The 14,102-nt window shown below is 43.2% G+C and overlaps 1 protein-coding gene across 1 annotated transcript in view; it reads left to right on the top strand.

The window, feature by feature from the left end:
• The first annotated feature begins 491 nt into the window (after positions 1-491).
• The window catches only part of kif20ba (kinesin family member 20Ba), a 63,512-nt gene continuing 49,901 nt past the window's right edge, over positions 492-14,102 (top strand). The window contains 31 exon segments of the mRNA XM_030748610.1: positions 492-652; positions 1,009-1,096; positions 1,931-2,020; positions 2,228-2,309; positions 2,312-2,349; positions 2,509-2,647; positions 3,076-3,260; positions 4,955-5,009; positions 5,229-5,429; positions 5,604-5,715; positions 6,230-6,301; positions 6,710-6,856; positions 7,197-7,263; positions 7,265-7,360; positions 7,657-7,732; positions 7,735-7,805; positions 7,925-7,942; positions 7,944-8,051; positions 9,690-9,804; positions 9,807-9,825; positions 9,923-10,044; positions 10,319-10,383; positions 11,103-11,210; positions 11,213-11,279; positions 11,578-11,634; positions 11,637-11,725; positions 12,930-13,044; positions 13,047-13,169; positions 13,172-13,388; positions 13,811-13,872; positions 13,875-14,102. Coding sequence (XP_030604470.1) covers positions 591-652; positions 1,009-1,096; positions 1,931-2,020; positions 2,228-2,309; positions 2,312-2,349; positions 2,509-2,647; positions 3,076-3,260; positions 4,955-5,009; positions 5,229-5,429; positions 5,604-5,715; positions 6,230-6,301; positions 6,710-6,856; positions 7,197-7,263; positions 7,265-7,360; positions 7,657-7,732; positions 7,735-7,805; positions 7,925-7,942; positions 7,944-8,051; positions 9,690-9,804; positions 9,807-9,825; positions 9,923-10,044; positions 10,319-10,383; positions 11,103-11,210; positions 11,213-11,279; positions 11,578-11,634; positions 11,637-11,725; positions 12,930-13,044; positions 13,047-13,169; positions 13,172-13,388; positions 13,811-13,872; positions 13,875-14,102 — 3,094 coding nt within the window. The 5' untranslated portion in view covers positions 492-590.

The following is a 14,102-nucleotide window of genomic DNA, read 5'->3' as shown; positions in this document are numbered from 1 at the left end:
GCAAACTCAGCTGATTTTTTAATTAATATTTTTAATGTACTTTTTGTAATCAAGACGTAGGTCCGTGTTTCTGAGTTCATGAACACCTTAGCACAGCCAATACAATGTAACATCTGAACTTGTGGGATTTTGTGGTATCTTCATTTAACTGTGGATTAACTAGTTGGTAAAGGTTTTCCTTCATATTCTACCCAGAGACGTGGTAATGTGCTGCTAACAGCCAGATAACAGATGTTCTAGAGACCTCGTGTCGTTTGTTTATGCTCTCTAATTTCCACCTGTACACCGTACACGTAAACGCAGCACAAAGCACGCATGTGCAGTTCCTGGCTGAAGCCGATTGGCCCGTTTCAAACTCAGAGCGCCGCGGTGTTGTTGAGTGCAGCTCAACGTTGGACAGCATACAAAGAGCTTTCTTCTAATTTAGCAGCCAATGTTCGATATAGAACAGCAGCGTAAGTATCTCTGCCGTGTAGTATTCCAGTTTAAACGGTTAGCGGACGGACATTTCTGGGAAATTGTACCGGACATTTGTTAGAAAGTGGTGTAATTATCAGCTGACAGGTGCGGCTCCACCTTGTCGAGTAAAAATGGCACTAATCAGAATTTGGGGGTCCTTCGTTGGAAAAGTCCAGATGTGGAGTAGACACCGGTAACACGTTATTAACTAAATGAGCGTTTGGCTGTGGCGTGATAAAAACACTCACACTCTGCTTGTGACGCTTTTTTTTTCCTTTGGGGCTAAAATTGTCGCTAGCTAGTTAGCTTAGTTGAAACGCAGCAGTGAACGAAGCTGAGAGACTGAACTGCTTTGCTGAAGTCACAGCAGCCCCTCTGAGGGCCAGCTTTTCACAAAGCGGGACTTGCTAACCATAACAAGACTGACGACCCCTTAAATTGAGTGTTTTTGTAAGGCGAGTTGGCGTGTGTGTGGTCACCTAACGCTGTAGGCTTCTTGACGGTTATTTTTTTAAAATTTGCTCTTGCATCTTCTCCGTTTGGTTACAGAAAGATGGAATCGTGCCCAAACAAGGCTGACAGACAGGAGCAGGTTGGGCCGCACTCATCGGAGTTTGGCACCTTACCTGACTCACAGGTAAACCAGGTCTCAGGGATACCATGAGTTCGTGCCCGTGTTGTTACAGCAGAACATGTTCATAAATATGTAGGAATAGTTTGATACAGAATACCTGCTATATTCAAAACAGTATAAAGTGTTCAGAGCTTTACACAGCTACAAGTTCACACAGGGCTTCAGGGGGTTTCTTGGCTAGGAATTGGGCCAAGCACACAGTTTGTTCGACAGAAATTCCTTATATTTTATTATCATTTATTTATTTATTTTTAACCTTTTCTAAATATATATGTCCATAATTTTTCCGTAACTGCATCCCAAACGTGTCTTAGTTTCCTTTTGGAGGAATAATTGATCATTTATTAAAGAGATCAGAAATAAAGCAGCCGCTTGAGGCTGGCTCTAGAAATGAATCAGTCTCCATAGACTCACATGTTGAAATATCCAGCGTTACAGCAGAAATAAACATGTTTACAGCCTGCTATAAAAAACAAAACAAAACAGTTTTTCCCTCTGTGGATAGTTTAACCCACTTGTAACAACTGTACAGTAACTGCCTTTGTTTTATATCTGAAAAAGAGTAAGGCTTAAAGTGCCAAAGTGGCTGAGAGTTGTGCCAGCACAGGGAGCTGATGGCCATTAGAGTCACTGAACTTCACCTCACCTCCATTTTTGTGTCTTTTGGAGCATTTTTAATGGAATTATAAAATATTATGACATACTGTGTGGAACAAACCATCTTAAGAAGATTGATGAGCGAAGTTTGTGGATTTTATCTGTCTGTTATTGCAGACTGATAAAACCTGAACTTATGCCAAAAATCTCATCTTTCATTTTCCCTGATTTCTTCTGCAGCATTCCAGCATCGAGGCGAGAGAGCACCTTCAGGTGTACCTCCGAGTCCGCCCCTTCACTGCTGCAGAGACCAGCAGTGGAGAGTCTCAGGTAATAAAATCATGGACGTAAGAGTAATTAATATGCTGAAATGGATTATTATAGACTTTTTATTCCAACTGCACACACTGAATTTAAAGACCACCCAATAAACAGGCCTGTTCTGCTCTGTCTGCTGCAGTATCAACACAGATTATGTAAATGAATGTAAACTGAAACACCCGTCTTTGTTCCTCTTGTTCATTCATTCACTAACAGGACTGTGTTACCATCGAGCTCCCCGACACTGTTCTGCTGAAGCCTCCCAGTGTGACCCTCTCAGCTAGACTCAGCACTGACAGACCTTTCCACAGACTGGACAGCGCTTCCAGTTCTCTCGGGTTGGTGTTTCCCGGTGACACGAAATGTTTTTATCTGCCAACTTCCACAGAAAGATTCTGAAATTCCTTAAAAATGATCCATTTGTTATGTTCTGTGTTCAGTCACAGAAAGGTGGAGAAATGCCTCAGTACTGATGGGCCTCTTTCTTCCTTTGATAGGTGTATGGCCCTGAGACCGCACAGAGAGAGCTGTTTGCAGGCACGGTGAAGGATTTGGTAAAAGATGTTCTTGAAGGCGGAAACTCTCTGGTTTTCACTTACGGAGTCACAAATGCTGGAAAGACCTTCACATTCCTCGGTATGTTACAACCCCTCTTCTCCCGAAATAGCTGCTGCATGACGTCTCTAGAAGAGCTGCCTCGCAGCTTTGTATCAACACCATCTGACTGGCGCCATCTTGTGCTGGATTAGTGTAATCGCCCCAAAGACTCATGATTCAGAGTCCAGCTCACGTCTCCATGCTATAACTACATACATATAAATACATAAAGGCCGTGGACGTCTTAGCTTTGCATTTGCTGTTTGTGTGGTAGCATCTAAGTAGCAGTCCAGTGTCTGCTAGTTAAAGGTGTTTTTTTGTTGTTTACTGGTTTTTGGAAAATGTCTTCAAAGCATAAAACACAATTGGCATATCTCCCCTAGATGTGATTCTTAGTTCACAGTTTACCACTTTGTGATTATCCCTTTGATGTGTCACAGTTTGTCACTATGCGCTTGTCACTCAAGGTCCAGATTCTGACGCCGGTGTCCTGCCCAGGTCCCTCGACGTAATCTTCAGCAGTATCGATGGAAAGGTTTTCCCTGGGACGAGCATCAAACCTCATCACTGCCGAGAGTTCACGAGCCTCACCACAGAGCAGCAGGTGGAGGAAGCGTTGTTCAAGAGAAACCTCCTCAGACAGCTCAAAGAGGTAACAGGAGCAGGCACGCACACACGTGGGGCGTGTTGAGTGTGGCACTTGGAGATTAATGGCTGTACCTAAAGGAATAAATGGAGTTTAACTATTAAACTGAGTTGGATTTTGTCTGCATGGAAACTGTGAATATAACTGCAAATACAGCAAATACATTCAGGTATTTCCTGATTAAAGGATGCATGGAAAAGGATTTTGCTGGAGTTTGTGGGAACACCGTAAGCTCGACCTGCTGGCTCATACAATAATGTGCGGTTCTGTCAGACTGTCCGTTTTGGAAAGACTGAAATATTTTTGGATGTTCTGTTGAGTTTTTAAGTTTTGAAATCAGAGCTGTGCTTTGCTGTTGTTTGGACATTCATCTGTTGGATGGATGTGTGGTTTTCAATGCACCACTTATGTCTGTAAATGTTTCACTAGTAAAGGGCCACCAATAACTGACCGAGATTTAAACATTTACTGCTGCTTATTACCAAAGCTCTGAGCCATGGATCTGGTGCTGAGGAGTGAAAGCAGTGGTAGATGTTTTCATTCAGACCCTGTTGTATCTTATAAACCATGTTACAGCTCTGAATGTTCAGGCAGTCACCCACACGTTTGATATACACGTCATATCCTGAATACCAGCATGTCTGAAAAGTTTTTTTTCATTTTTTGATTAAGGCTTCAAATAAATGATGAATACTTATGTAGGGGTGTGCCATATAGACCAGAAATAATAACACTCTTCAGCCGTCTCTCCCCAGTGTGCGTGGGCACCAGCACACGCTCCCACCCCCCATGCACTCAGCCAACCACCAGCAGATCTCTGTCATAGGTAACTAAGATGACTGACAGCTTTGCAGCCTCTAAGTCACATTTAAGGACACTCAGTTAATCCTGTTGCTCGGTGTAAGAGCGCCTCTGCCTTAACTAAGTAGAACTTCTGAACACTATAACATTAACACATCAAGAAACTTGTAATTCAGTCCGTTACAGTATTATCCGAGGCTCCAAACAGGTGAGCTCAGAGAGTGTCGCTAGGTTATGACGCAGTGATTGTACATACCTACTTTAACTTAAAGGATATTAACATCCGTCCATTTTCCTCGTTATCCCACTAGTCGTGGTCGGGGGGCGGGGCTAAGGTTTCCTGAGTGTGTTTTGCCAGACACCTTGACTGATTTAAGTTTGTCTTAGACGGCGGGTTCCCGAAACGTTTCATATTGCTCATACTCGCTGATGATGGAACAGGTTCCTCGTCGAGCTATCCGCTTTTTTACAAAGTCTGCAAACTGCAAACCACCTCCTCACCTGGGAATTAAGGCGGTAGACTGCGAGGCTGCGATGTCTGAGTTGCTTCCCCTGGCGCGGTGTGTTCACTCATTTCCAGCTTTAGGTGTGTTGTTCAGGCAGCTATGCTAGCGCACAGTACGGGCACTCTCAATGCACATGTGCAGCAGCCTGTGCTAAAGCATGAAGTAGTGAACGCGTGGAGCCGAGGGTTTTGATTGTTGTTTTTCCCTCATTAGCATACTCAATAACGTCAGCTCGCACATCGTTAACACAGCAATTACGATATTATCGTAGACGATATATATCGCACACCCCTACTCTCAAAGTTTTTGTCTGGTTTATATATTCTTGCATATGAGATGCTTAAATGTTTACTGAGTGTTTGATATATTTCTGATATTTTTTACCTTTTTCAGAGTAAGAAGAGCAACATCAGCCTGTTGAACTCGACCAACAGGACTTTCCTTGAAGGCAAGATTTACATTTTAATCTATAGTGTGCAAATCTGACTCTGAGCATGTCTGTGCTTAAAGTATTAATGTTGAAGTTAATCTGATTGACAGCACTGTTAATTTTCATCATAATTAATTTTACAGAGAAACCCCAGGGTAGGAATGCGTTTTAATATAAGTGCACAAAAGTGTGTGCAGTATAGTGTGTGTTTATTGTAAGTGTGTGTGTCTGTTGCAGACTCCTCCATGCTGTGGACCAATGCAGAGGATAAAATCTCCCTGGAGGTGGAAGCTCACACTAAGTTCTCTGTTTGGGTTTCTTTCTGTGAAATTTACAACGAGAACATTCACGACCTCCTGGAAGTGGCGCCCGGCGGGGCCCCGAGGAGGACGGCACTGCGCCTCTCACAGGACATCGAGGGCAGCGCATTTGTAAAAGGTTTGACACACAGGAAGGGGACACAATTTTTGACCTGTGGCAGAATAAGATCATAGTAAAAGCTTTCTCACACCTTTTCTTATCAAAGTGAACCAAGCACAGAAACCGAACTCTAATTTCTGTTCTAAGAGAGCCTCTTCAGTCACTTAATATTTTTTTTGTATTTTCATCTAGATCTGCGCTGGATTCAGGTCAACAGTGCAGAAGAGGCGTACGCGGTCATGAAACTGGGAAAGAAGAACCAGAGCTTCTCCTCCACGCGACTCAATCAGCTGTCCAGCAGGAGGTGAGGATGATGGCCTGCAGCAGTTAGTCCTGGGTGGCTGTAGCTCAGGAGGTAGAGCAGGTCACCTACCAATCGGAAGGTTGGCGGTTTGATTCCTGGCTGCTCCGGGCCGCATGCAAGGTATCCTTGGGCAAGATACTGAACCCCAAGTTGCTCTTCGGCGCAAGCGTTGGAGTGTGAATGTGTGTGAATGTTAGACAATAAAAGCACTTAGCTTAGATGCATATGGAAGTGCTTGTATGAATGTGTTGTATAAGCGCTGTGAGTGCTCAGAAAACTAGTCCATTTACCTGGGCTGTAAAACTCTTCTTAGTTCACATGCAGCCCAGCTTGATCTTAAGTGGCCCGGACGATTTTAAAACTATTGCCTAATAACCACCTTCCTCATTCAGCTGCTCCCTTTAGGGGTCGACACAGTGGATTGTTGAGGAACTGCTCTGCAGTTCTTGTTTCCTTATATTTTACTTTTTAATATAAAACCATTGAAATGCATGTTTGATTCTCTTTTGTGCAGCCACAGCATTTTCTCCATTCGAATTCTGAGGATTGAGGACATCGGGACTCCTCGGGTCCAAACTGTCAGCGAGTGAGTAAAATTAGGGCACGTAAATGTTGGTTGAAGTGTTCTCGAGTACTTCTGACTTTTAATAACTTTTGCTTTGTGTGTGATGCTGGATTTATGCTTCTGCATCAAATCTACACAACCCATGCTGTGACCTGTCGTGCGCCTACCTAGAATGCAGCTGCATGTCACATCCTGCAGCGACTGTGACGTCTGCCGATGTGTTTGGAATAGGCTGGAATGCTGTGGATCAATTTGAAGACAGAAACCAAACAGAACACAACACATAATGCACAATTATAGTGACTGGCAGTGGCAGCAGCCTCTTGCATAGGTCATGTTGTTGGCTCTGTGTGGTTTCAATGCAGAAGTATAAATTAAGCTCTATACTCGTTTGGTCGTTTGAATGCACAAACGTGTTCGTGTCTCCAGGTTGTGTCTGTGTGACCTGGCCGGCTCCGAGCGTTGTGCCAAGACTCAGAACAAAGGAGAACGTCTGAAAGAAGCGGGGAACATCAACACGTCACTGCTCATTTTGGGGAAATGCATCAATGCTTTGAGACACAATCAGCAGGCCAAGTGAGATTTTATCCATCCTTCATTCCCTCTCTGTCTTTGCTGCTGACTCAAGTTACCCATAAAGACTGTATATAAAGACAGACTTTCCTTCTAGGTGAGAAAAGTTAGGAAAGTGAAGCCAATATGGAACCTTTTTCTAGTGGCCAGCAGGGGGCGACTCCTCGTCTTTTATAATTATAGCTTCTCTGAGGGTTGGTAGAGACCAAATCAGAGCTAAAAGAAGTGTGAACAGTGGACTCACTGGGCACAAAACCCAAGTGCGTCTGTTTCCCAGGGTCTGCTTCAGTGATAGAAATTGTTTCACAATACAACTCTGCTGTTTGCTCGTTCCCTCCTTCAGGTTGCTGCAACATGTTCCCTTCAGAGAAAGCAAGCTGACTCACTACCTGCAGAGATTTTTCTGTGGTCAGGGGTAAAGCCTGCATAATCGTCAATATCAACCAGTGCGCCTCCATGTATGACGAGACTCTCAACGTCCTCAAGTTCTCTGCTGTGGCTCAGAAGGTTCGTACATCTTTTGATTGTCTTTGCTCGTGTGTCATCCCTCTGTTTGGGAAATGTGCTAACACACACAACACAGAAGTGAGAAATTACAGTCCACGGGCTGAACAGTTTTAAAATCGTAATCTGTGCAGGAAGAGAAGAATGTAGTCTTCGTATTCCTCTGTCACTGTAATCCATCCATATTAATACCAAAACTTCAAATTATGGGACTTAATTAAGTAGAATTCACACATTTTCCCACGTATTGAACATTATGTATTTAGTTTGCCTTTTTTCCTCCTCTCGTCTGTTTTCAGGTTGTAGTGCTGTCTTCCAAACCTCTTCCCTTCGTGCCACAGAGGTCTGCAGGTGAGGGGTCCTTCATCAGCAATCCTGGAGTAAGGCTCTTCAGAGCAGCAGGATGAGCTCCCTGATGAGCTTTGAAAGCAGTCTGGAGGACGTGCAGGTAGGATGAAGAGATCTGCTCCTCACCGTGGTTTACAAATGCTTTAGCTGCTGCGGCTTGCATTGGTTACTGGGCTGGAGTTACTGCTACACAAATCTCCATTTAATGTTTTTATCCAGGAAGACGAGGATGATGAGGTGTGAGGAAGAGCAGAGTTTGATGACTGACACCATGGATCAGACTGAAGCTGAAGAAGTCGATGATGAAAATGAAGATAAAATTCTCGTGTGTGAAAAGGCGCACCAGGTGAGCACAATTTTTAATTTCATAAATGATGTGGAAGCATTCACTCGCCTTAGAGGTGTGGATGTGGTTTTAAAAGAAGTGAGGATCATCATTCCTCATGTGGCTTAGTTTATTATCAGGTGATATAGCTTAGTAACAAAATTAGAACTGCTCAATAAAACAGAATATGACAAAAATACCTCCCTGAGTGTTTTGTCTGGAAATTTTACCTGCATAAAAATGTTGAGTAGAAACAAACTTTAATCTGTTCTTATTACAGAAGCAGTAAATTAAACATTGTGAACAGTGCCATGTTGAAATAAAGACCCCAAATGATTCTCTGCTGATGTGTTACATTGTACAGAGTTATTGCGTGTGGTTTGAAAGACTTCCTGCATCTATTCTTGTGGCAGATACAGGAAACCTTAATGTGGCGTTTGTGTGCTTCGGCAGGAACGTGTTTGCGTCTGCGGGGTCAGACGAGACCGTAGTTTCATAAAAAGCTCTTTTTCTCTTTGAGAAGAAAAACAGCTCGGCCACATCAAAGACGCACACTACTCAGAAAGAAGAAGAAGAAAGGAACAGTTTTTAATCAGTGTAGCAACAAGTGAAATAAACTTCTGGGATGTTGATCAGGTCACTTAAGTAGCAGAGGGGTTTGTAATGACAATAATCTGAGTCTGAATGTTCGTGGATATGTAGGAAGATGTCTGATTTTAATGTAAACTTTGTGCAACAGGTTGGAACCTCAAACATGTTCACGCCCTCTGCTGGATTCCACAGCAGCACAGTTGTCCCATTCACCTTCTGTCTGAGAGGGGCAGCCATCAGGTGGCTTTAAAGGAGAATGAACTGAGGCCCAAAATAAGATAAATGAGGGTTATCTTGAACAGTGAGTCATGCAAAGCTTGTCTAATAGAGTCCAAGAGAGCGAAAAAAGTTAGATATAATGGAAAGACTATGTCTCCATGTTATTTACTGATGCAGATCTTCAGGCTGCTGTCAGGTAAAGGAGCTGATTTAACAGCAGTGTTCAGTGATGTGCCCACCCACAGGCAAAAACATGTTACTGCTGTGTTTTACCTTTATTACTGTGTACTGACAGATTAGAGCAGTCTAAGTAGAAACACAGAGCATGGACTCAGGAGAACGAGATAATTGTCTCAAAAGATTGTCACGCTTCAGGTGCGGCTGCTCACATGAATAATGTCTGCAGTGGATGAACAGATATAATTATGCTCATCAGTTAAATGCAGAAATAAATCATCATCAGAAACATCTGGATGGAAATAGACATTTCTGTATTATGGGCAGAGGATCCACGGGTGTTCTCAGAGCCCGTGTCCTCGGGGTCACAGTCAGATTCAACCCTTGTTCGTCACACTTGGTTCAAAATGTTCAGCAATCCAAACTTAATCACCAGTCTTCATGAACCACTGGGAACCACGACTATGGAAATCCTCTGCTTCAGGTGGACTAGTGACCCGTCCAGCGCCTTCACTGCCTAATGCCCAGTGACAGCTGGTATAGGCTTCATAGGCTCTTTAATTAGCACTCATCCTCGGTCTCGGTATTCCTTCTCATTAGAGGATAATCAAACTGTGTGGAATGGTATTGGCTGAAGAAATAAACCTGTGTTTGCTGTTTGGTCCCTCAGAGACAGTGGCGCTGTTAAAACAGCTGCAGGTGGAGCTGAAGAAAGCTAGAGCCGACAATCTGCTGATGGAGTCACAAGTCCGAGAGGAAATCAGCAGAGAGTTCTCAGAGCTTTTCTCAAGATGCAGGATGACTACAAGTGAGACTCTTTTTGTGCACATCCAGAGGTGGAAAGTTTTATTTGAAAGTTGTCTGTAACATCTGAAGTCACATGACCGCGTTTGTGTTCGGCTCAGCGAGCGCCTGGCGAGGGAGCGAGAAATCTTGGAGGAGCGAGCTGAAAGGAGACTTGAGATTTTCAAGAATCTTACCAACAAATTGGCCGCTGCTGGATCCAGTCAAAATGCCAGAAGCCATGGTAACACAAATTTATTTACATTCATCAAAGTTCCTTCATTTATTGTTGTCTTTACCTGTTTGGTGTGTGCGCACTAAAGTGGATTTTCCTTTTGATTTGATCCGCGGCTGCTGGAAACCTCATCCTTCTTTTCCCATCAGCTGCTGTCACTGATGGCAAACTGCCTGCTTCTAAATGTGCATCTAATGCCAGCTGCAGTAGAGTGACAGCGCAATACTGATGCAACACAAGTTAAATGTGGTTTCCCTCTAAACTTTAACTGTTAACTCTTCAGGAGCTGCACCTTTTGAGCCGAGCCACTTTCCACACTCAGATATCTCCATTTTAGGCCCTGAAAATGTCTGTACAGTTAAAGGAATACTTAAACTAGATCACCTGAATTATAACTCAGCCTCTGTACTTTAGTCACAAGTTGGTGGCATAACTGTCCCAAAAACTTATGGACCTAACTGTATTACTGGAAGAATATACAGTGTATCACAAAAGTGAGTACACCCCTCACATTTCTGCAGATGTTTAAGTATATCTTTTCGTGGACAACACTGACAAAATGACACTTCGACACAATGAAAAGTAGTCTGTGTGCAGCTTCTATAACAGTGTAAATTTATTCTTCCCTCAAAATAACTCAATATACAGCCATTAATGTCTAAACCAGCGGCAACAAAAGTGAGTACACCCCTAAGAGACTACACCTGTAATGTCCAAATTGAGCACTGCTTGTCATTTCCCCTCCAAAATGTCATGTGACTCGTTAGTGCTACTAGGTCTCAGGTGTGCATAGGGAGCAGGTTGTGTTCAATTTTGTAGTACAGCTCTCAAATACTGGTCACTGAAAGTTCCAACATGGCAAAGAACTCTCTGAGGATATTAAAAGATAAATTGTTGCTCTACATGAAGACTGTTATATAAGCTGCACACAGACTACTGTTCATTGTGTCATTGTTTCATTTTTGTGTATGTGCATGTATATGGGATACAGTGTGTGTTGCTATCACTGCTTCAGTAAGTGTAATGTCACTGAATAAGGACTCTTTGCTTTTTCTTTTCTCCCGCAGGACCAATGTCTTGACTCCTGCTCCTCTGAACTGGCAGGAACAAAGAAATTCCCGCAGGCTGCTTGTATAAGTGTAGATCCAGGCCGTTCAGGGCCTCGGGCAGAAGAAGTGATGCTGAGCTGGAACTGAATGAGCAGCAGCAGAAAGCCCAGGAGCTGCTGGCTCACAAGTTCAATGGTAAAAAGAAGACAGAAAACACAAATCCACATTAGTGGATTATTAAGTTATCACAGTGCAGACCTTAGAGAAGGAAAAATACCAATTTAACAGGTGGCTTTAGTGGAGCGAAACAGATCCATCGGCATGAACACATGGCCTACAAAATATTATCTGTTGGATCCAGTACACCTTTCTGGATCAGTTCAGCCATGTCATAATTTAGTTTCTGACAAATTTGGTGTTCGCTCGAAGTGCACTGAAAGCTGCTGATAATTTACCAGTTGTTCCTTTTTCTGTTTTCATTGACCTGGTAAAGCCAGAGAAGATGAGGAGAAAAGGACACTTCTCTGTGAGCTCCAAGAGAAGTCGACAGAGGTTCCCGCCTAGAGAGCCAAGTGGCGGACCTGCAGAGGACGGCAGAGCAGGTTGAAGAGAAGAGCTCACGTGAGAAAGAGCAGCTGCAGGTGAGAATCCTCAGCAGAGGAGCACATGAACAGGAAGAGGTGCAATTCAATTCAGTTTTATTTATATAGTGTCAATTCACAACAGTCACCTCCAGGACCTTTATAATGTAAGGTAAAGACTCTACAGTATTAGAAATAAACCCCAACAATCACACGGATTCATATGAGCAAGCACTTGGTCACAGTGGGAAGGAAAAACTCCAGCAGATCCAGGCTCAGGGAGGGGCAGTCATCTGCAGTTGAGGGTGAGAAAAGAGCAGAGGGAGACGGACAAAAGACACACTATGGAAGAGAACCTGAGTTTAATAATTACTCATGGTTAAATACAGTAGTGTGGTATAAAACGTGGAATGAGAAGAGGTGAGTGAAGAAGAACACACCTAGTGCTTCATGGGAAGCATCCCATCTTAGCCTATTGCAGCATAACTGAGAGCTGGCTCAGGGTCTCCTGATCCAAAGGAAGGTTATTACGTAAATGCAAGAAAGCAGTCACGCACATTTGTTTAATATGTGCATTCAAAACATATCCTGGTCAAAATGACTCCAAGATTCCTCTGTGTTGCTGGAGGCCAAGGTAACACCATCCAGAGTAGACACCATGTTTGTGAGATTTTTAGAGCAGAGTACAACGTTTATCTGAATGTAGGAGCAGGAAGTTAGAGGTCATCCAGGTCTTTAAGACCTGCCTAGCCTACTCATTGTGCTCATGTTATAACTAGCATTCTGTTAGATAAGAAAAATTGCAAATGTCTTCATAGCTCTGACAGTCCATATTTAGACTTCACTCCTCCTACTGTTCAGGATTTATTAGCTCCACGTCAGGCATGAGCAGCTCAGTTGTTCTTGATGGGAGTACAGACACAATATAAATTACACTCGTTTACTGTAGATGGGTTAACACTGTTAGGCTCCCACTTTGATGCTGTCATTGTTTATTCTGCTCCTAGTGGGAACTTTTTAAATGGTTAATAATTATATATTTAGGTTGGTGAAACCGTCCGCAGATTTAGTCAGTCTGCAGAAAACTTGGAGCTTAGTTTTTCTCTCCAGTTTTTGCAGCCCTTTCAAAAAATTTCTATTAAAAATAGAAATGTCTACAGTGGAGTGATGTACAACCCTCTGCTCATGGCTGGCTTAGAGAACATGTTATAAACCACTTCCAGACTTTTCACTATTGGTATTAACCAATACTTGTATCACCCAGGAGGCTTTGACAGCTCTCGAGAAGGAGCTTAGAGCCAGAGATGATGCCCTCTCTGCTCTGGAGTGGTCAGACTTTGGAAAACAGGAGACATTAGCATCTGTGGAGGAAGAGAGGAAAACAAAGATGAGGCCATCGCAGCGCTGGTCGAATTAAAGCGAAGTGAAGAGAAGATGCTGGAATCCCTTGCAGAAGAGAGGAAAGACAAAGAGAAAGCAATGGCAGCCGTGGAAGCTGAGAGGAGAGCAAGGAGGAGGCTGTCGCAGCACTTGCAAAAGAGAAGCAAGGCTGGGAGGAAGCACTGGCTGCTCTCAGGGAGGAGAAGAGTTGCAGAGAGGAGGCGGAGAGGAAAGGGATGAGCAGGCTGGCCGAGGAGAGAGCAAAGAGGCAGGATGAGGGAGACGCACTCCGACAAGAATTAAGAGAGCTGACCGTGAAACTGGAAGCTGCAGAACAGCAGGTATGATTTTTATCTGAAAATTTAACCAGGACAAAATTTAAATCCGTCATCCTTAAGTTTGATAGTTTAAACTTTGGCGGATTTTGAAACTGCCCCCCAAACCCAAAATAAATCAATAAATGACTCAAAATAAATTTGATATCTCATTAAAGGTGATTTAATTCAGTTGCATTTATTTATTTTCCTTAATTTTCTATTGTATCTTATACTTTGTTTATTATTATTTTATTTCTTTGGATTTTTCTACTTTTTTTATATCATGCTTTTTAGTTAATTTCTTTTTTGATTAATTTGTTGAGTGAAGGGCATTTAGAGTGTAAATTTTTACCTTCAAAATAATAATCTGTCATTTATATGAAATTTAATTTTCTGTTGCATTTGGGTACTTTTACGATTTAAAGAAACTGATATGTGAAAACATCACAGGTGACCAGCAGCACAGGGCGAGCGAACAAGCCTTTATCCAGCTGCAAGCTGCTCAGGCACAGCTGAGGAACAAGCCAAGGTGATCCAGGAGAAATGCTCCCAGACCCAGACTCTGACACAGGAAGTCGAAAGACTGAAGCAGGAACTGCACGCGTCCGCGGTGTCATGTGGTCGTGATAATGAGAACCTGCAAGAGCGAGTGTCTGAGCTTGAGAAGAGTCTGGCTGAGGAAGACGGGAAAAATGAGAGCGAGCACAGAGAAGTGCTGGATCTGAAGCACGAGCTGGCTG

Source organism: Archocentrus centrarchus, chromosome 15 (assembly GCF_007364275.1).
Source record: "Archocentrus centrarchus isolate MPI-CPG fArcCen1 chromosome 15, fArcCen1, whole genome shotgun sequence".
NCBI lineage: Eukaryota > Metazoa > Chordata > Actinopteri > Cichliformes > Cichlidae > Archocentrus > Archocentrus centrarchus.
This window is presented reverse-complemented; position numbering and strand designations above follow the sequence as displayed.